The sequence below is a fragment of the Branchiostoma belcheri genome, unplaced genomic scaffold (genome assembly GCF_001625305.1).
Source record: "Branchiostoma belcheri isolate BF01 breed outbred unplaced genomic scaffold, Haploidv18h27 scaffold34, whole genome shotgun sequence".
NCBI classification, from domain to species: domain Eukaryota; kingdom Metazoa; phylum Chordata; class Leptocardii; order Amphioxiformes; family Branchiostomatidae; genus Branchiostoma; species Branchiostoma belcheri.
Genome location: NW_017803954.1, coordinates 2,126,163 through 2,148,137, shown reverse-complemented (window position 1 = coordinate 2,148,137; position 21,975 = coordinate 2,126,163). Strand labels below are relative to the sequence as shown.

At 42.2% G+C, this 21,975-nt stretch overlaps 3 protein-coding genes and 1 long non-coding RNA gene across 5 annotated transcripts in view; 3 read left to right on the top strand and 1 right to left on the bottom strand.

The window, feature by feature from the left end:
• Positions 1–3,767: 3,767 nt before the first annotated feature.
• LOC109475654 (transcription factor Spi-B-like) lies at positions 3,768–10,568 on the top strand. Of its 2 annotated transcripts, none has more exons than XM_019776407.1 (8): positions 3,768–3,886; positions 5,802–5,935; positions 6,969–7,113; positions 7,659–7,798; positions 8,420–8,566; positions 8,798–8,885; positions 9,144–9,271; positions 9,703–10,568. In XM_019776407.1, exons 2-8 carry the CDS (start codon positions 5,879–5,881, stop codon positions 9,871–9,873), a joined length of 876 nt encoding a protein of 291 aa, XP_019631966.1. In that variant the 5' UTR covers positions 3,768–3,886; positions 5,802–5,878; the 3' UTR covers positions 9,874–10,568. The 2 variants fall into 2 exon arrangements, with proteins under 2 accessions (XP_019631966.1, XP_019631965.1); XM_019776406.1 differs by lacking the exon at positions 3,768–3,886 and adding an exon at positions 5,449–5,552.
• A 1,201-nt stretch (positions 10,569–11,769) lies between these two features.
• LOC109475661 (17-beta-hydroxysteroid dehydrogenase type 6-like) lies at positions 11,770–15,361 on the top strand. The gene is made up of 6 exons (XM_019776417.1): positions 11,770–12,154; positions 12,654–12,869; positions 13,546–13,728; positions 14,179–14,316; positions 14,441–14,599; positions 14,859–15,361. The coding sequence occupies exons 1-6, from the start codon at positions 11,896–11,898 to the stop codon at positions 15,032–15,034; spliced, it is 1,131 nt and encodes a 376-aa protein (XP_019631976.1). The 5' UTR covers positions 11,770–11,895; the 3' UTR covers positions 15,035–15,361.
• A 1,159-nt stretch (positions 15,362–16,520) lies between these two features.
• LOC109475504 lies at positions 16,521–18,127 on the top strand. The gene is made up of 4 exons (XR_002140550.1): positions 16,521–16,637; positions 17,123–17,177; positions 17,463–17,558; positions 17,804–18,127. It is a non-coding gene; the product is annotated as an uncharacterized LOC109475504 (long non-coding RNA).
• Positions 18,128–18,730: 603 nt separating this feature from the next.
• Positions 18,731–21,975, bottom strand: part of LOC109475497 (uncharacterized protein C20orf194 homolog) — a 23,219-nt gene continuing 19,974 nt past the window's right edge. Inside the window, 3 exon segments of the mRNA XM_019776128.1 lie at positions 18,731–19,319; positions 19,457–19,550; positions 19,766–19,831. Of these exon segments, the coding sequence (XP_019631687.1) occupies positions 19,210–19,319; positions 19,457–19,550; positions 19,766–19,831 (270 nt within the window). The 3' untranslated portion in view covers positions 18,731–19,209.

The following is a 21,975-nucleotide window of genomic DNA, read 5'->3' as shown; positions in this document are numbered from 1 at the left end:
GTCACATATTAAATTCTATCTGAATCATGTATAAATTGAGAAATAAAAAGAGACATAAATAACATGTTTTTGTTATTTTATCAACTTCATTCAGCAATGTTTTAGCTATTTGTAGAGGAAAAACGTGAAATTGAGTTTAAAGACCAAACAACCATTTAGATCTGGTCATATTTTGACTGCCCATGTGTATCACATACCAATGAGGTTACTCTAACCTTGCTCAAACAACTACTGCACTACCAAGGACTCTAACATCCTCAATACAATTGGTGCCTTTATCTATCACAGTGAGAAAAACGGTAATGAAAGGTAGCAGTTCTGCTAATTAGTATGCTCATTTCCTTCTGATTGCAACAGGAAATGTTCCTCATTACCTGGGCAGAAAACAAGACACACACAACAAAGACACCCAAACAGACCGATTTTATAGCCCCGCCCACCTCCGTAGAAATGCAACTTAAAGAATGTAGGTATTTGAAGAACATTTTGCTACCATTGGTCGAATCACTGATTACCATGCTATCATTGGTTGAACTCCTAATTGCTACCAGATGGACAGCCGTGATCGGTGGCCTAAATGCCATCCAAACAGGTGGCAGGTGCAACGCCCCTCACCGAGATAAGCTTACAGTTCCTCAACTGGCTCTTGTCTAAATATGTTTTAAATGTTTGCCGATTTCTTTGGCAGTTTTGAAAGTTCAAGATCTAGAGATATTATGAAAAGAGATTTAGTTCATTAACGTTATCATGTTCCTTGCCATCCTTGGTCGTTCTAGCCTTATGCGTAGATTTTCTAGCGACCGGGTGTTGTTTCAACAAGGGCAGCCAAGAGTGTTTCTTATCCGAGGAGACCTGTATACGGGGTAGGTTCGTATCATGGGAGAGTTCTAGGTGTTTAGCATACATTTAGCTTCATAAATATCTTCAGTGTGTCTTTGACAGGATGTATCTAACATCTGCTTGGAGTTCAATCGGTCCGCGTGGCTACAAATCCATGACTTTTTCAGTCTATGGCCGGGTAACTCTATTCTCTGCAAAATTATTCAGCCTACTTTTATTGGCGGCAGCCAGTTTCTATATCGTTTTACAGGTAACCAAGGGAGTGTGTATAGTTACAAGTCATTCTTGTTAACAAGATGACAAGATGCGTGAAATTTTGTTAGACATTTGTTAGACAATTTTGGCAAATACCCTTATTCCCCTATTGTACCAAATGACTAAAACATAACGTTAAGTAATGTATACATGGCAGTCCTTAGGCCTACAGTGGGCTGTGGTATTTGTCTGAAATGTTCAGACGTGTTCAACAATATGCCAGAAAATCTCAATCTCGATCCATCTTAACCGTGACAGAAACGGCCGAGAGACGATTTTTGCCACCAAGCTACGCGAGGTTCATCCTCACCAGATAGTTTAAACAACACTTACAGGATTTACAGGACTCTTACAGCTACAACTTAGTATAGATGAGAAAAGCATTGATAATATATAGATGTGATATAGCTCGTTCGGTCGGTAAAATACCCAGCTGCCTCCTAACCGCAAGCCTGCAAATCTGGTATGTTACGCCGAAGGGCGGTTATACCAGCAGTGTAGATTCACTGAGACACAGAAAGGGTACGAGGCAAAGGCGTCGCCCGTGGGGGGAAATCACCGGATGACTCATGGAAACCACCAAGGCACGTGGTTCTGTATCTGAATGGCGCCTCGCGGGCCTGTGGCATTACGTCATACACCGTTGAAGCAAAGGTTTAATAGCTTGCTTACCAAATCTACTATAGCTCCCGAGTCCTACACCCTCTCCGCAAATTGCTAAAGATTTAAAGGGTTAATAGGTCAAAGCATTGTTGGGCGGAGTTGTTCTCGCAAAACCATCACTAGTGGTACAACGATTCAAACTGGTGAGTGATTTCAGACGCAAATGGCAATGATACCAGGTACAATGACAATTTCAAGTGAAGGTCGTGTGTGCAGGGCCCTGGATGACCCAGGGGGTTCCTAGGCCTTGGTATGATTGTAGTGCCTGGTTGAGGCTAAAAGCCTTAAAATATGGTGGACTTCTTTTCGCGGTTTCTGCGGTGACCTCTCCACCACGAAATTATCACACTGTGTGCAACTGTTAGATTAGCGGAGGTATGTGATCTCGGAACTCAGGATAAATGCTGACAACTTTAGTTTGAAAACCTGATGTTAGTAGCAGGCATCGTGACTAAGCCATTCGTGACAAAAACAATCGACTCACAGTCTAAATATAAAACCCACATCCTGTGATATCAAGACATCGACGAAGCTTTATCAAAAGAATCAGGTCAAATTAAGGCCGGGGACAAATGAGAATTCTGGCGGTGAGACAGAATGCCTTTGCTGATTTGCTACGTTGTCTTTCGGGACGGAGAAGAATTTTAATGTTACACAACATATCCATATTGTTGCATCTGTACAAAACATGCCACTGAAACATATACAAGACGACCAATATTTTTGACGCATACCAGTGACGCTCTCGCTGTGCCCGCGACCCGACCTCAAGTCCCCCTGCACGCCCCCACAAGGTAAACACTTTGCTTCTGGCGATTTCTTATGTTGTTTCTACTGTTTCTATGGTCATTAAAGTTTGTTTCCGCTTACTCGATACCTGCGACGTATAAAGCCTGTAGTTGTCGTCAGTGTCAAGTGTCACTACTGACACTTGAGCTGCGCTCCTGCGAAGCACCTGCTGACGCTAACTAAAGTTGGGGGAGAATGGAAAACGCATACCACGAAAGAAGGCGGAGTGCCCAGGTGTTCATGTCAAATTTGACTGGACAACCTGTACTAGTCTGTGTTACTAAGTCTGTGTAACAAACGCCTCTCTCTGGGCTGTAATGACTGCTCTTTTAGGAGGTCGGCGACGGTTGGGCGGGCCGCTAAACTAGTACCATACTTAAATTGGTTAAAATCCCCCGTCATTCATAAAGGTCATTAGATAATATCCACATCTCAGATTAGCGAGACGCTTAAACGTCACTTCTCAAGTTTGTTATGTCGTACATGTAGGACATATATGCATGTTGGCGTCATGGACGGGCAACCATCTTAAGACTCGTATGTAACTTCAAACTCGCTGCTCTACTGAGCCGATTTGGGTCTCTTGGAAGCAGCCCGGACAGTAAAGGTTGCACACAGACAACAAGAAGTATATTTAGACAAGGGGGTGGATGTAAAGATTTTGGTTCGCTGTGTCAGTGTGAAACTGCACATTCCCACAGAGAGAGAGAACAGAGGGACCCAGGCAGGGGGTGAGGATACGCCCACAACTTCTGTTGTCTTGGTCCATATTCAATGAGGTTTAAATGATTAACCTCCTTGATCCATTCATTCCCTTGTTACCGGTAGTCAACATACAAAGACAATTATTGTTCAACAAAAAGGGCTCTCAATGAAATGGGACACCAATACTGTTTTTTTAAATCATTAACAACTATGGGCAGGAAGTATTCCGCCTGAAATCGAAAAGTGGAACTTATGGGTGAAAACCCACCTGAATCAACAACCTAGCCTCACATGGAGATATTTCCTGATATGGGCATTTGGTACACAAGTAAGTTGACGACTTTGTATCGATCAATTGTGCCGCCCGGCGCGACACGTTTGAAGCAGTGTCTAAACACTGGGCGGGGGGATCCCCTGCCGCATTCCCCTCTCAACTCCCAGGGTCCTCTGCATGCTCGGGACTTTCTGACTGGAGAATGAATGACATCATCCTTGGGGATTTCAAACTTATAAATAACACCTCGTGCGTAGAAAAAAACCCACAAGGCATCGTGTCAGACTACAGTCCACAACTGAAAACACTCTCTCCTGCAGAACTGAGGGAACGGACAGGTTTGCGCGAGACCCAGACCAGGTGAGCACTTCAGTTGCATTTCTGCTTCCCTTTAAAATCCTACTCAATAAGATATGGTGAGTCATGAAAATGTCGGAAGTTTTCCAACTCGCAGGTAGTAGCAGTTATTGTGGTGGCGGTGACCTGTTTTTTTTTATCCAGTACGTGGGCAATGGGTCGGATGCATAGCCCTTTGAACTAGACGTGGCACCGCAGTGATCATCTGTACACGCGCACGGTTACATACCTAACTTGACCATTCATTGTCCATTTCATAGCTAACATCTGCAACTTTACTCCCCTGCCTTAAGCTATGTCTAGCTAGTCGTGACCAGCGAATTAAGGTCTGGCATCATGAGTTAAGATTAAACCGGGTGATTCGGCAGTTTTCGAGAAGATAAAATCGCCAAATGGACTTTCCTGATGGCACCACCAGCTAATTGGCGACAGCGCAGTCGACTCAAATTTCCCTCTAGTGCAATTGCAATGCAAGGGGAAACTTGTCCTTCTGTGTCGCAACTGCGTGCAATAGTCCGGCGGTGGCAGATAACCTCCGCCCCCGCAGTGCCCTGCTCACATCGTCCGCTCAGCTACGGGATACCGACTCCAGGTAGACGGGTTTAAGTGATGCATTTTAGTGATTTTTACCCCTAGCGATAGAAACACCACACGTTTTGTCAACCGCACCAAGTTTTTAAAGAACGCCATTGGAGACAAGCCAGTCTAGGCTCAACTATCAATATATAGCGCCGACGACGCAATGAGTTGGATTTTCCCACAACAATTACAAAGTCCCATGATCATGATAAGCCCCTGTTACATGTATGTCGGCGAGACATGGTAAGACTTGTTTTCCCTGACGAGGGACTTTCCAACTGATGCAAAACGCATGTGCATGTGACTATGACATCACCACTTTCAGTTTGGGACTTTTTCCAACGCGGGGTTTTACGCTGGGACAACAGGCTGAGTGCGAGCTCGCCTCGGGTTAGGTTATGTACAAGTGAGCGATTTGACTGTACAATACGACCGGTATCTTGCTAGTAGTGCGTTTAGCTGCGTAACTGGCCTGACTGTACTAGCGGTGTTTTGATACCCGAGTTCTCCGTATTAAATGATTGCAGATATTGCAGCAAATCAATGAGGCTGAATGCACTTCAATATCCTATCCATTGCAAGTGTTGTGTATCCGTCTACACCAGGGTGTTTGCTATCCTCTCCTTACAGAAGTCTGCTTATTGCAAACGTGCTGCACCGACCTATATTTCACAAGCGCGCGAAGAACCAGCAAAGCTTTCCAAGCTTACTTCCGGGTGAGCGCTTCTGACCAATAAGAGTCCAACATGAAAGCGATACTACGTCACTATGCAAATAGCCAGGGGTTCCCCTTGTCACTTCCAAATAAGGCCAAGTCGTACTGGGGCGGAGCATATTATTTTATCACGACAAACCTTACCATGTTTGGCCTTCAACTCATACGTAGGTGTTGTTTTTGTGCCATGCAATAATGACCAAAATGAAATTTTACCCCTACTTGGTCATCACCTCTTTGTCTCTCCATGATATGCGTTGAGTGAAAGTGCAGATACATGTACTTCCCAGTGGGCAAAGCTGGAGGTCTTCCTTTGTCGCCGCGCGTGAGAGCGTCAGGCACACAATTACAACATATCGATGAAAAGAATACGTGGTACGACAAAGATTGCGTCTTATAGGTGATAATATTTTGACAAAGGCGACCATAAAAAAAACACCAGCCAAAGTACATAAAGAAAAAGAGAAAGCCAAAGTCTGAACGTTAACGCCATTCGAATTGTTTCGCCTTTGAAAGGTCCTGATTGGGTCTGAAAGTCGCCTTCCAAGACGCTGTTCGTCCGTAGATGTCTGTACCAGTAGACGTGACCGTATCATCATGACTTTCACTTTTGGTTTACCTCAGGTGACCACGTGACTGCTGCATTTGACCTCGTCTTCCTCGGTCTATCACTCACGGAGTCCCACACGCCAGCAGTCGGTATGGCCAGTTTCCCAGTCAGCCTGACCGCCTTGGATATGTATGCAGTCGAGGACGGGGTGAGTAGAGCTTATAAGTTTTGCAACTACAGTAAAATAATCCAACACAATATTATGGAGAAGAGTAAGGGTGACGCGGTGTGCTTGGCTAAATAGTGATCCGTAGCGAAGCCACTGGTGATTGCACTAGTGATGGTTACCGGCGAAAAAGCATTATGCTTCACCTCAGCTGAGGACGGCAAAAGAAGACCTTTTTCAGCCAATCTCTGTCTACCATTGAGCTCACTACATGATGATCTTGAAACAACGAACGAAAAACAGCGAACTTCATGTAGTACACAATACCTGATGTTTTTTTCTTGTAGCTGCTTTCCACATGCGGTTATTTTGGCAACAATGACATATGAAAGAAAGGTGCCGGATCAATATAACCAGTGCACCAAACATTTCGGAGTAAACCTCGCCACTTGTACACTAGTCACATTGATCGATACCTTTATGACGCTTCACTAGTGTCAAAACAACCACATTGGTGCAAATAAATAACCACACATGGAAAACAGCCCACTTTGAGAAAGACGGGCATTGCGTACATGTAGTTCAATGTACGTTAATCTACCTATCGTTGTTTCATGATTCTAAATTAAATTTCCTTGGTTTAAGGTTGACTTTTACATTTGTACGAAAAGCAACCGCCTGGAAACTAGGTGCCTGAGAACATCTTATAGAAGACTGTTGGTTTGTTTCCAAGAACTTGCGCATGCCCTCAGAGAAGAAATAACTGTGGACTTAACTGTTTACGTTTCTTACCTGTATCTGGCTCACCGTGGAAAACAAACGCCTTTTCAGCAAATATTTTATTTACCACTGAAAAAGGAGAATTTCCCCATTTCACTTCCTCAGGCTGGCAATGTTCGGGAGGCTGGCATATTTTTGTGTGTGTAAAGTTACGCGGGACATGCTAGGTGAAAATGTAAAGAAATGTAACGTTATGGTGTTATAGCCATTTCGATTTTGGCGAGAGGAAAAATTATCAACGCAATATCTGATAAATTTGGAGTAATATCTAACAGTAGTCCTTACTTGTTTTTAGCTTAGTTACCAGCCCATCAGTACTATAGTGTCTGAGATCATCAACGACCTGAGTCCCATGATGCAACAGGACGGCTTCACCTTCGAGGAGGAGGTGGTGACGTCATCAGAACAGGACAGCACAGAACGTTTCGTGGAGCTGCAAGGTGGGTGAAATATTGAGGCTGTCTTACTTCCAAACTGAAGCGATGAAAGAGAGAAATGTTACCACCGAGAGGTTTCAAGAAAGTTTTCAAAAGTTTGAGTGGGTCACGTTTTACTACATGTAAGTCTGGTCATGGGGTGTCGAAGTCGGTACTACACTGTAGTACGCAAGACCGCAAGGTTAAATGTATCCTTAAGTAACGTTTCAGTAGTCAACCATTCATTTATATCCTCATATTTTGGGTAGATGGCACGCGTGTACCGTAGTGACCAAGCTACTGTCTTTTCAGCGCTACCCTCACATATCATCATTCGAGTAAAAACGAAAGTCTTTCAGTCTTTCCACCTACGCGCCTTTCTACAGATCACTTTAAGATGTTCCGTACTTTAGACCATCGTTCAGGTATGTGCGTGTGTCGGACCGTGGGTGGCTCACACGTTTCTGCTGGGTCATATGACCACGACGTATTATTGGCTTGAACAATGCAGAACAAACATGACGAAACCGCCAGCGAAAATAACCAGCTTTTGTCCTTGCCAAAAACAGTTTTGTCAGCGGATACCAATCCCATGTGGGGGTGTCAGAAAAAAGAGGAACCAACCCAGTTCAGACCAGTCTACAGTCCCGACGGGTACAGAACGGACCAAGACTTCTGCATTCCCACAAACAGCGTTTTTTCAGCACAGGTCAGTCCTTTTAGACATTCCGGGGGAATTTTCGTTAAGTTTGTTGTTAATTCATAGAGAGTTTTTATAGCATAGTTGGGGAACTTGTAGAGACAAGGTCATTACAGAATGTCCGGGACGTTTGCCGGAAGTTTGTTAAAACACCATGTTGACTTTAGTTCCCTTTCGTCTGATCTCACAAAACTCCTTCCCGTTTCTTCATGCTCTACTTTCACTCTCTCATTCTTTCCTTCCTCCTCGCCTTGTCCTATTCCTCCGACAGTTTCAAATGCTTGCTCGATTCCTTGCTCTTTTTTTTCTTTCATGATCATGATTTCTCTCATCGTCCAGATCGGTGTAATTAAACTGATTGCTTTACCACCCCTCCTTCTTCTTCTTCCGTTTTGTTTGATTCTATTGATAGAGAATTGCGAAACTTCCCTCTCTTACTTCCTCTTTTCCCATGCCATGCGTTGGGCACACAAGGGTTTTTCCTGTATCTGTATACGTGTACGTGACGAGGGAATAATTTAAAGGGAAAATGTCATCATACACTAATGACAGAAATAATGGTCAACCTTTTGTGTACCTGTGGTTGATAAAGCAGCCTGAGCCCCGAATAACGATAGTTTTGTTCTCTAGTCCCGAGGTTACCGCCCAGACGGGTACGACAGTGACGGCATGACCCCCAGCAGCGGCAGCGAGTCCCCCGCGTCCTCCCGCAGCAGCTCCGCCAGCTCGGACGATGACGAGGACTACGTCCCCCTGGAGATATCCGACGACGAGGAGGTTCGTCAGTCTTTACTGTTACAACTCAAGCTCAGCCATAAAAAATGTTGCCAAGTTACTTTTTTGGTTTCGTGACTTTCGTTATTAGGTCGTCATCTCAGATTTTGATTGGTGAAATGATAGATTGATAGATAAATGGATTAGTGAATGAATATATTATCAAACTGTTTTGGAATCATTCTTATAGTTGAGTTGTTTGTAAGTTAATCGATTTGTTGATCGTTATCTCAGGAGGCAGAAGACGAAGTCCCCTCACCTAAGTGGCCCTGCAGATACAACCCGGGCGGCTTCCACACCAGGATCCCCTCCTCGCCATCCAGTAAGTGTTTCTTACTGAACGTAACGGGATTAAGATAATCGTAGACATTCTTAGGTTTATGTTACTCATGTCCTTTTAGGCAGCGACGAAGACAAATCGTGAGGAGAATACACCGAAAAAATGCACACAAAGATGTAACTTGTGATCAATGTTCAAATGAACTGGCGAGCCTGTTTTTCTCGTCTCCACTCCTTGCCCTTGGGCTCTTTGAAAGGCGCGACTACTAGTAATCGGTATATAAATTTATTTTCTCCCCAGAGAGAAGACACGGCCAGCCAATCCTGTGGAAGTTCCTGTACGAGATGCTGATGGACCCACAGTACAGCAAACACATCTACTGGACCAACCAGAGCAAGGGCATGTTCAAATTCGCCTCCGAGAAGAAGGTTAGTCTGAGTATCTTGACTTTCTGTTATAGTGGAAAATGGCATACATCCATGCCAATGCCCTGATGATTATGAGGCTGAAAGAACATGCCCTTTGAGTTACATAGAAAATCTCGCCATTTAGAAACCTAAAAAAATACATTTGTACTACATTTCTACTACCTAATACCACAACAAATTAACCCACTTATCATTCAAAACGATGGGACTACTGCCACAGCAAAAGAGAAGGCAATCCGTAATATACATAGAAACTGTAAATATTTACCTCTTTGCGTCATAGTACCTAGATGTGTTCTCTTGTGAGTAGCCAGCCTTGCTTCGAGCATGAGTTTGTGAATGATAAATGCAAATTTTTCAAATATTATTTTAGTGGCAAATGCTTGGATTCCAAGTAATGAACTGACGATGTTTTTATCGCTTGTGATCAGGAGGAGATTGCCCGGATGTGGGGTGAGAAGAAGGGGAACCGCTGTGTGATGACGTATCAGAAGATGGCGAGGTCACTGCGGAACTACTCCAACCAGAAAAGGCACCTGGTCAAGGTCAAGAGGAAACTCCAGTACCAGTTCCTTAGCGACTCACTAGTGGCCAGGGCTTAGAGGGGGGCTTTGGAGGTTGATGAGTATTTTGTATACAAGTGTACGACAAATTTACCCAAAATTATATACTCAACTCATAAAGCATAGCTATAACGTTATATGTTTTCTCAGCCTGGGGAATTTTCCGGTTTGTTTGTCTGTTTAACGTTAATAGCTATCTTCGTGATCATTCCTGAAAGCTGTTATCAGTTATATTCAAAGCGAACCTCTCTGATGGCTAAGTATATTTTAAGGTGCCAGCGATGTTTTGTCTGCGCCATGACGTTTGAATGATTTTGTACTAATGACCGAATGACACATGAGGCTGATACCATGAACTCCAGAAAATGGAGATGGAACTCTCGTGTGAAGAAGACCCGTCTAGTAACGCCGTTGGCGCGCATTCGTGTATGTGAAAGTCACAGCCTAGTACCGTAAGATAAGGAACGCTATTTGCGTCAATGGTTTATTGTTTTGTATAAGGTTAGAACGTGGTGGAAGTTTGGTAAAACCAGTAGACTTTGAGCAGGCTCTGTGTGTTCTGTTAGATGGTGAAAATAAACCTTGCTGGCATGGTTCATTTTTAGTTCTGCCTTTGTAACCAGTAAAGTTAACCATACTTTCTCAAAGTCAGACTCTGTATAGTCCGGATGTTCATTTTGTATTCTCTTCTTATATTTTCTTTTCAATAAAATAAAAATTGGTGCAAAGCAACATCCACTTCGTACTGGTCATCCCTTGATCAACTTCCGCAGCAGGAGCAGAGGATCTCTGGATACTAGTATCACTTGTGAATCGAGTTGTAAAGTTGTCGGTATTGGTCGGGTTGTTGTCACGGTACGGCAGTGGAGTTAACTTGATCAGAACGATACATGCACGTCATATGATTCAGTTGTATGAAGAAGTATGACTGAATTTTGAAAACAGCAACACCTGTGTGTCTGCACCACGTGCTCACGACTGCTGTAATCCATGGCCAAAGGGTGTCGTACACAGGGAAACCCCAAATCAGCCCCTGGGTACCGGGTATGAATGAGTCTGTTTTAAGCCTTCCGGCTTGTTACAACCGACCGTCTGTTGTCGCTCCCGGTTTATCAAATTTGTAGGGAAGTCTTCCGTTTTGCCTCCCAGATCAGATAAAACCTGAAGGAAGACTTCCCTGTTTTCCCAAAGGTCCGTATTGTTGCTTCAGTGTGATTTTCACACAGTGGTAATACCAAGGGGAAGTACGTTGGTTCTGCAACGAATCTTTTTTCGTCCAGTTGCAAAACATCGTTGTATTGATACTTGAGTCGACATATGATGTGTCTCGATCTCGCTTTCGACGTCCATGATATGTGTTTGTCTTCCTGTTGACATTTTATTTAGATCACTTCGAAGGCACGTACGCAATGCAATTTATGGGCGGCACACACCCCCCAAACAAAGAGACGCATCATGCACGTCGCTTGTTTGGAGCTACACACTCTATATGTGCCCAGGAAATGGCAGTATCAGACACTTTTCCCTTTGTTTTGCCACCCTGAAGTTGCATTGGATGCATTTAACGCAAAATTGTAGACTTCATATGTACCACGATATTAAACAAGAGGCTGATGTGATGCGCATGCATGTGTACTCTATTCACTATTGCATGCCAAAACTCATGGTGCGTTTTATTAAACGTTACAGCGATGAATGAGTCAAAAGCTAGTATTAAAGCGTCTAGAGTATACGTCTCCATGACACATCTTTAACGTTATAGCGTTAAGTAATCCATAAGCTGATTGTTTGAGGACATGCTTTAACCATTGCGTGACATGCAAGCTCAGCAAAATCATATCACTAGCTCTCCATTTGCTTCACCTGCGATTGTTGGTATCACCGCTAGGAGCGCGATTAAATCAAGTCTTCGCCCCGAGATTGACCTCAAAATGACCTGTCATTATTTTGAGGGAAAATCAAAATGGCGGACACGGGTGTAAATTCTTTGGCTTGAGACACTTTCCTTGATATGGCGATTATTCCATAAGTCTAATCAATCACTGCCCCGAACTTGGCATAATGATTTATCAGTTTCTGTACTCTATTGTAGCTCTATGTTTTGGCGTCTCGGTGTTTGTGCGGTATGTGAATGATGGCATGAGTTTCGGGTTCCGTTCGGCGCTGAGTTTGCTGGTGCTGTTTCTCGGCGAGCCGTTCTGTCACCATGTAGTCGGCGAGTTTGGAGGACTCCTGCTGTACGGACTGGCCTGTGTGGTCATGTACATGGTACTGCCTGCTGGGGAGGTAGCGCTGAAGGACAGAGTCGTGCTCATAACAGGTATATTTTAAGTTGCTTACAGTAAGACTAGTAAGAGTACACAAAGGAGGAGGGGCCAGGTGTGAAACATGCAAATTATGATTTATTTACTGTATGCAACATTTTGCAAATGTACCAAATTATGCGAAATGCGAAAGTTTCACGATTTACAGTAATCCCCAACTAGTACAGTTGCATGCTAGGACAAGTTGAGCATCTGCAGCTACTAACGTTAATAAGTTAATATCTACAGGGCCCCAGAAAGTGTGAAATGGAACGAAAGAAATAATACAGTACCGTCCCCGTTATAGATTTGTAAATATTTTGTGCCATAGATGACAAAATGTGAACTCATGCATTGAAATTCACTTATCTGCAAGGATAAAAGCAATCAAAATGTAGTTGTATACTAGCCATATTCACAGTCACATGCCACAGCGCAGTAAAATTTTCCAGTGATCCAGGTCAACTTAGGTGTTTCTAACCTTGTATTTTCTAACCTCTACCCCCCCCCCTCCAGGATGTGATAGTGGATTTGGCTGTGCCCTAGCCCAGCACCTGGATAGCCAGGGCTGTGTGGTGTTTGCTGGCTGTCTCCATGGTGATGGGGAGAGGGCCACCAGCCTCACAAGCAGCTGCTCAGCTCAGCTGAAAATTCTGCAGCTGGATGTGACAGATGCCCAGCAGGTGGATCAGGCCAGACAGGCAGTACAGGAGTACCTGGGACCAGACAGAGGTGGGTTCTGTTGGAGTCACGTCAGTCAGTCTTCTTGTGGACCCATCTTCCATTGGATGGGGTCACTAAGGCTTAGTGCAGTTTCATCTGACGGTCCAACCATTCCATGTTGTTCTTACCCATGTTTTTTAGTTTTGCACAATAGTTATATAACCTGCTACACACCCAGAGGCCTTACTTGCCAACATCCGACACTCCACCCAGGTGTAACATGTCCTTATTGCCTCAAAAAGGCTATGGGACTACGTTTACTTCTTACCTTTAGGTCAGACTAATTTAATTTCTTGGTTCTCGGATTCGCCTCTTTGTTTTTTTCTGATTTGCAAAAAAAAAAAAAATTATTCTGGTTCTGAATCAACTGAAAAATGCTCATGTTTTGCCCTCAACAGTTGAGAAAAGTCCTTCCTAGTTGTTACAGTTTTCCCATCTATCATTGCAGTGGTTTGATTAAAAGTTCAAAATTCAATGTTTAAGTTTTAACCCAGCGCTTTGAGTTGACTTCATGGCTCATTTCGTAGCATTTAAGCCTATAATAGGATGCCTAGACCTGTTTTTATTTTTATTTTTTTTCGCCCTGTCGCTTCATATTTTTTCTGAAAAAATCCGAGAACCAACAAATTAAATTGGTGTGGCCTTATAATGGAAAAATGGTTGACTGGTGTGATATCTGTTGCAGGTTTGTGGGGTTTGATAAACAATGCTGGCCTGGTGTACTTCGGTGAGCTGGACCTCCTCCCCTTCTCCATGGTTCAACACAGCATAGATGTGAACCTTGTCGGGATGTTACGTATGACCAAGACCTTCCTCCCTCTACTGAGGAAAGGGAAGGGCAGGGTCATCAACATGTCCAGCATTGCAGGTGTGACATTTTAAGTAGTGTGTGACATGTTACAATTAAAACATAACAGTGTATCCAGTACAGTACAATACAATATGATAATATAATGTCTTGCCCATTTGAGTTATTTGTACTTTACATGGCACTTATTTTGACCCTATGAAAATGAATGTTGACATCCTTTTCTGTAGCAGCTTGTCTATACATACCAGTAATGTCATGTTGTAGGCATTTTTCCATCTCCAGAGATGATGGTAGCACTCTAAGTCTGGTGTTGTGGCAGTGTGCATGCATAATGTAATCATGTAGTTTTTAAATGTAGTTTTCTCTCTAAGTGTGTAGTAACCTTTTTTCTACACATATAAATGGTGTTCTGGTACACAGGCCTGTCCTCTGCAATTATAGTACAAGAAGTTATTTTTTAGTTAGCTACTGTACTATCATGTCCTATCCACAATTTGCCCTTGACAGGAAGTGTTCCGCTGATGTTCATGTGTGCGGAGGGAGCAGCCAAGGCAGGGGTGGAGGCAGCGTCCCACATCCTGCGACAGGAGCTGAAGAAATGGGGGGTTCATGTGTCCATTGTGCAGCCATTTGCCTTCAAGACAGGTGGGAGTTTTGAATTTTGCTACCGATAGTACCTCTGGTAAGCCATAGGTTCATATTTTTCTGTCTTAGTTCTCCAAAACAAAACTGGATCAACCATTAACTGTTGTGTTGTTCGAACTTCTAGAATGGCAAAGTTCAGAGTCCATGCTGAAGAACTATAACCAGATCAGACAGACCTTGGACAAGGACACATTGGACGCCTATGGTCTGGACTACCTGGATGCTTTCAAACATAACTTACTGAATGAGGAGTCCTTGAATGAAGACCTTGGCCAAGTTATAGGTATGTTTTAGACAAGACAACACTGTGACAGCAGTGTACTCTTCAGTGTGTTTCAGAGATTTCTAGTCCAGAAGTGTTTTCTACATACACATCTATTTGTGTTTTGTAAATTTGATCATATTATGATACATTTACATGTAAGTTCCATGTCTGTTGGTGAAAATCTAGTTTTTTTTTTTACTTTGGAATTCTTAGTCTTGAAGAAATCCTTATTCCACATGACCTTGTAAGTGCTGAGATGTTGTTTGCTTCCGTGCAGGAGCTATGACAGATGCGCTGACGTCCAGAGGTCCGCGGGCCTGGTATCCATGTGGGCGGGGCACCCGGTCACTCGTCTGGTTATCCAACCTTCTACCCACCAGCATCCTGGACATGATACTACCTCTTCTAATGCTCCAAATAGACGTCACACCAACTCGGCTCAGAGAAAGATAACAGTGGAGCTAGGATTGTCATCTAGTACATCTCTAGAATATGTAGTAAACCAAGTTTTTAGTGTTGTCACTGCCACAGATACATGTATGTACTGTCAAAACTGACCTAGAAGACCACACAGGGAACCAAATGGTTGTTATAGCCAGTATTCTTAATGCTTGTGTTAATGGGAAAAATTGTCTAAAGGGACCACCAATTTGACCAAAAACACCATTTTGACATTGGCCAGGTGTTTTTTATGTAGAGATGGTCACTTGTGCAGATAAAATGTAAAATTGGCTGTAGTTATTGACAATATGATGTAGATGTTGTGTCTAGCATGGCAGGAAAACAATGACTAGTAATCTTACATACTTTATTTCACTGAACATATGGTGAAGGTACAATACGGAGCAGTATTACTAGAGCAGTGTTACTAACTAACTCGTGCAAATTTGATTTTATGATGATATTTTGTAAAGAACCGTAGATGCAAGACTGAGAAAAGATCTCTTTTTGTCAAGGATGTTCTGAGAGATGTGGTCATTAGTTGATACTGGTAGTTTCATTACAGTTAGGCCACACCAATTTAATTTGTTGTTTCTTGGATTTGCCCGCTCCATTTTTTTTTAAATTTTCAAAAAGAGAAGATTTTAGGTTCTGAACTCCAAAATGCTCAATGAAAGACATATTTTGGCCCAAATGGTTGAAGAAAGTCCTTCCTTTTTCCCCAATGTAACTTTGTTTCATTAAAAGTTCAAAATCTATTGTTTTAGTTATAAACCAGCCTGGTATGTTGACTTCATGGCTCATATCGTAACATTTTCGGGTATCATGGGGTGGCGTGGCCTGTTGTTCTTTTTATTTCGCCCTGTCGCTTCATATTTTAAAAAAAAATCAGAGAAACAACAAATTAAATAGGTGTGGTGTGGCCTTATGCAGTAGTTGTACAAAGAAAACTTGTAGGTGTAATTTATACAAAAATGTATGTATACATGTATCTCAGGTTATTATTGGAATGATTCTATTTATCTATTTATTTATTGCAAATACATGTGATGTGCCAATTCATTAAGAAATTTTCCACTTCTTACATTTCTTCACAATAATAAAATACAAAATGTATCTTCAATATTCATGTAAAATTGTATACTCACTTTCTTTAAATACATTATTGAATTAAAGCATTCTAGACTCAACATTATTAATATTGCTTCTGCAGTACCAAGGATCCAAATTGTAAATATTTCTTTGATGGGTAAAGACCTAAAACAAGGAGGTTAGAAAAACCAAATTTCATCCATAGTCTCTGTTATATCCTCTTTGAGCACAACTATCCAAGGAGGTTAATCAAACACACAAATGCTATCAAAGACAAGGAGGTTCTATCTTGGAAAAACCAAGGGCATGATGTCCTTGCAGAAAACAACCTTCCAGCAATGTGCTTCAAGGCAGAAGGTACTATTAGCCTTGACTGGTGGAGGCTATACCGTAATGTATTCCAACTGCAGTATGATTACTTGACGCAAGGTGGCGTGGCAACAAGTAACATCCGGGTCCTTCTCGCTGTTGCTGTCCGTGAACCAAAATGGCGCCGCCGGTCGCAGTTTCTCCTCTTATCAAGGTAAAATTTGCTCTTTCTTGCATTTTTCTCCCCATAATCTATAGAATTTTACAACTTGTCTAATCTACGTATTCTACAGAATGTACTGCGAATTGTATTCTGTGCTAAATGTTGTCCTTTTTGACTGTAAGGCCGATTTTTTGGTCCAGAGCTTGACTGCATGAAGGTCACGAGATAATTTTGGTCATGAAAATTTTGATGTCTTTGATGCCATCGACTTTCTTGTCAGTTACGAGTAGTATATTTTTGTTCCGTTACACTAGTCTATATACAACACTGGTCACAGCCTTTGGCTGTCTTGAAAACTTTGCTGTGCTCATCAGTGATAACAAATGTCATACGTACTAAAATATGAATTTAAGAAATTATTATGGAGAACTTTTTTCTTCAAAAGTGCTCGCTCTTTAATACTAGTTCTACTATTAGGAAACGGCCTGTTACCCAAAAATTATTGTTAACAAAATACGTTATGTTGTACATTTCAGTTCTCGCGCTATGCTGCCCTCTTCGTGGGAATCGCATATGGCTCCAGGAAAAATGGTATGTTGAATGTCAACCCGTCAGTAGTGCAGCTCGGATCAAGAAGGTTTAGTTATTTTAAGGTTATACAAGTTATAAGTATAACCTCCTTGGTTACTTAAATCTCCTTGCTCAAAATACATTTTTTTATCAGAGGCTCCTATTGTGCAGTGTACAAATTATGTATCTGGATTCACACAGTGACGGCCATAAAGCAACAGCTTACTTACATGTACATAGTATACTGTAGTAACTCTGCAAACTTTCAAACTCATTTATGGATGGGGTCCTAATTTTGATTTCCAGCCAGACTAACAGTCTCAGAGGCAGAGGTCCGCAAAATTGAAGAGAAGCAGAAAAAGGAGAGAGAGGAACGCGAGAGGATTGCCAAGGAGTTGGCAGGTGAGCTGGTCTGAATGTCATGGTAGTGTTTGACATTAGCATGTGTATGCAGGTCAATGATATATGTTTTTTATGGGAAGTTGAAATGCCATTATGACTTACAGAAAATGGCTTGCAGGCCCACCTTATTGAAGCTTAACTGGAAATTTATGGAAAGTCTAGCAAAAGCTGATACTTTTAGGCACATGCATTTCAGTGTCACAGTAACTGTTTGAGTGACTAACTGGAATTTTTTTTCCTCACAGCTGCTAATGAAGACACCATATTGAAGTAGTGCAGCCCACATCTTGAAGTTTTCCAGAACCCCATTCAGAAGAAGATTCCACCATACATTGTGTGTACTTGCAAAAAAGCTGGGTCTAACTTAAGAACTGCAGATTTGTTCCAAATATGAAGATGTTCACTACTTCTGGGATAAAAACCCTGTAGTCATTGAATTTCAATCTCCTTAATATACAAGATGTACTACAATCCTTTGTGTATACTTTGTCCTGAAAGGTGTGTTTCAAAGACCATATTATGTTTGACCTTTCATGATCACACTAATAAAATGTGTCAGTGAATCTGCATCCCTGCCTCCCTTGTCCTTGCATACTTTTGCATAGAAATTGCTGTGCAGGAAGTACTCATATAACAGACTGGGAAGGACAGCATTGAAAGCACAAGACCAGATTCTGTCACATCTGTAAATGTATTCAATACAACCACTGGACGGACACTGCATCCTACTGCTTTGCTGTGAGACTTAGACTGTAGACACATTTTTGTCATTCTGTGCACTTAATATAGACATTATACATTGCCCAGTGCCTGTGAGAAGTTTGGGGAAGTCACAGACTAATACTGCAGAAAATGGGACAGAGTTTCATAACTCAAAATATTCTTGTGATTTACAATTCAATGCAGTTTATGTCATACACAAATACTCAGCACTCAACATATTATACCTATTTCATAGCCTGTGTCCAACAAAACTCAGGTGCTGCACACTTGTAAAGAGTCAGAAAATTGTAGGAAATAACTCAGTTTACAACATCACTGCACCATTATATAAAAGTATATAACTTGTCTCAAATATTCTTTATAATCTGTCACACCAAAATATACAACCTCAACATTTAAGAAAAATGAACTCCAACAAAACTCACTCATATTACATGTATATGATGCAATATTGAAAGCTTTATAACTAATGCAATGAAAATACACTTTCGTGAACTTGAAGTTACAGATTAAGTCCTATCTAGCAGCTGCAAGCTGAGCAAATAAATGTCAACACTAATAAATAGATAGAAGTCAACGCTACTGAACAAAACTACCATGACCAATGTAGTGCTATCATAGTCACACTTGTGCACAGAACACCACACACACAACTTCCAAACACCTTTCAGCTACATGTACCAATGTTTCAGTTTGCCTTCCTTTTAACAATGAAGTACAATTGAATCATGCAAGAAAGGCACTGCTGGTAGGAATGTTGATCTTGAAAATACAGAACATGTCAGTTTTGTTTTGGAAGCGCATACTTAACAATTCATTGGAAATACTAGTAGTAGAAGGCACAAACTATTGTTAGCTTCTTTCCCAATGGACAGGTACACATGGGGTATCGAAGATTTACACAGCATGAGCCTTGCTACCAGAAGACTCATTTCCTTGTGAATAAGTCTGTGTACTCCTTGGAGTCGATCCTCTTGTTGTAGTTGTCGATGCCTGCATTTACCTGGCGGAGGTAGTCGGCAACAAACTGATCCATGTCTGCAAAAGTGTTAACAATAGATGTGTCAACAATAGATGAACTGGTCAGAAATATGGGGAATGTAAAAAAATTTAAGAAAAAAAAAACATGAAGAAGGTGGATAAATTTCATGAGAAAAGGTACAAGTTGTACTGACGAGGGTGTTTGTCTGCCTTCTGCCCGTCCATACTGATGTAGCTGGTCCCGTTGTAGTACCATCCTGCAGGCAGTGGCTCCAGGTGATGCTTCCTCTGTACACACAAAAACACAGGTGGTCAAGAACAGCTCTTCACTCAAAGGAGAAAGTGTCAAGTACATGTACTCTACTGTAACACATGGCTATTCAAAGAAGTTATTTTTTCACGAAAATTTCCCCCCAGCAGCTTGTTTCAAAACTACAATCACATCAATCTAAATCCTATGAGGTTTGTGCTTTCCAAATACTGTCCAGTTGCTCACTACTTACATGAATGTTTGCCATCTCCTGCTTGCTCAGGCTCTCCTTTGTCCTGTAAGCCTTCTTCTCTGGTTTCTGTATGAACAACAAGATGTTAATTACTTTATGGTACACTCTTTAATCTCAATTTCTTTAGCATCAATAGAAGATCTGGTTCATGTACATATCATAAACAGTTCTTCTAACAAATGTGATACTACAGTTGGACAAAAACTTACGGCATTGCGTTAAGATGATTCTACACTAAAGAAGGCAATTGATGTGATTAAGAATACACTGAGATGTGTTGTGTTGGAAGAAGGATGAATTTGTTTACAAAGATGTGTACCTGTCTGGTGCAAGCCCTGAGCCAGGGTCTTCCAGTACCTCCTCCTGCAGCCCACAGCCAGTGAACACCACGCAGAAGTCTCCATCTGCAGTGTCATGCTCTGTCTCCGAGGCAACCATGGTCAGGTAGCCGCTCTGGGTAACGTGGAGGACTTCATACAGCTTGGGGGAGTCCAGGAACTTGACATGCCCCTTGGTGCAGTACACGTTGCCGTGGAACGGGTATGGAGATAGAGCTGACTTCAGGGCTACAGTACAAGAAGATACAAACAGTTACACTTCACCTTGCATGTGTGTTCTCTTTTCTCAGTCACCCACTTACAGACTCATGGTCTGTTATGAATAGCTAATTTGTAACAACAAGATGGTAAGAGTAAGATGGTACAAGTACATACAAAAGTAGACTAAGGTTAGATATAACCAAAATATGGAACACATGTACCATAAGGCAGCCGTGTCCCTTGCTAAATTTCATATATACTAATTAACTTGAATGGTAAAAATATCCTGTGGCCTGATTTCTTTTAAGAAAAATTTTTTAAAAATTCACATGATTTTCATTTCAATGCACTGTCAGACAGAGTCAAGGTGTCCCTGACCTTTACACTTGGCCTGGAACTTGATTCTGTCCAGGGGTAGTGAGAAGTAGATACAAATGTCCTGCATGCTGGGGGAGGGTGGGGAAGACTGCACCCGGCCTTGGGACCTGCACAAGGGTAAAAAACACTGTATATAGTATCACATCTTTGGCAGAAGCAAAATTTGACAACTGTAAGATATCCATCTGTTCTTTTCCATTTGCAGGTACGTACCATCCTGGTGTTCCCAGGTGCCTGAGCTGAGCCATCTTGGGCTGACTGAACATGGTCTCAGACAGGATCAGCTCCACATCTTCTGACCTGGAAACACACATCACAGTGGTTACAATTGATGTGGTGAGTTGAAGTTAACCAGGTCTGATTTAGGCAAAGCAGTGTCACAGGCAAACAACAACCTTTGGAGAGAACATGTCTGCCACCGTCGATCTATGCAACAAAGTTGTGGGAAAATCTACATGTACCATCTAAGGTAAGTGCTAGGGCTGCGGACCGGTACACTGTACCGGTCCAATACCGTAAAAATCGTTTCGGTACAGGTCCAAAATACCGGATCATGACGTAACGAGTATATACCGAAATAGCTAGTTTACACCATGTATATGACTAAAGATAGGTAAATCCTACCACAAAGACGAAAAATTAGCACTGGAAAAGACGTAAACACCGTCGATTGATTTGAGATCCTCAGTCTCACGAGACATTGCGAGAGTGTGGCTAATCCAGGGTTGTGATTGGTCAACAAACTCAAATCAGGTCATAAATAAAGATACTGACAAGTTGTCAACACTTTATTATTGTTTCTGTGTCATGATTGAAAAAGTGAAGAGCACGTGTTAATTTGTCAAATTGTTCAGGTACAGGTACAGGTCCGGACCTGTACCTAAACCTCTGTACCGGTACCTGTACCTGTACCTGATGTTACGTTTAGGTACGCAGCCCTAGTAAGTGCCATAGGCTGATTAAGTATCTATCATGATCGCCCTGACACTCACTAAATGCATCTGAGGTGAAAATGTTGCATATCCATGAAAATTGACCGTACTCTCAAACCCTTATCTGATGACAACCAACGCTGTACCTTGTAACCTCTCCCCTTTCAGCCAGGACAAAGGCAGCGTCAGGGTTGACAGCTCGGACCAGATGCTGTGTGACCTCCAGCTGGGGGTTCTGGGATGGAAAGTCAAGGTCATGGACTAGGATCTAGGTTCTATAAAGTAGCAACAAGGGAAACAAAACTGACACCACCGCAAATTTCGAACACTGTCAGTGAGTCACAAGATCCTTCATACATAT

Bases quoted from the DNA above. Each gene is read 5' to 3' on its own strand.
- LOC109475661 (XM_019776417.1), top strand. From the start codon at position 11,896: ATGATTTATCAGTTTCTGTACTCTATTGTAGCTCTATGTTTTGGCGTC. The intron at 12,155-12,653 runs GTATATTTTAAG...CCCCCCCTCCAG, and splicing joins CAGAGTCGTGCTCATAACAG to GATGTGATAGTGGATTTGGC. The intron at 14,317-14,440 runs GTGGGAGTTTTG...TCGAACTTCTAG, and splicing joins GCCATTTGCCTTCAAGACAG to AATGGCAAAGTTCAGAGTCC.
- LOC109475654 (XM_019776406.1), top strand. The intron at 5,936-6,968 runs GTGAGTAGAGCT...ACTTGTTTTTAG, and splicing joins TGTATGCAGTCGAGGACGGG to CTTAGTTACCAGCCCATCAG. The intron at 9,272-9,702 runs GTTAGTCTGAGT...GCTTGTGATCAG, and splicing joins AATTCGCCTCCGAGAAGAAG to GAGGAGATTGCCCGGATGTG.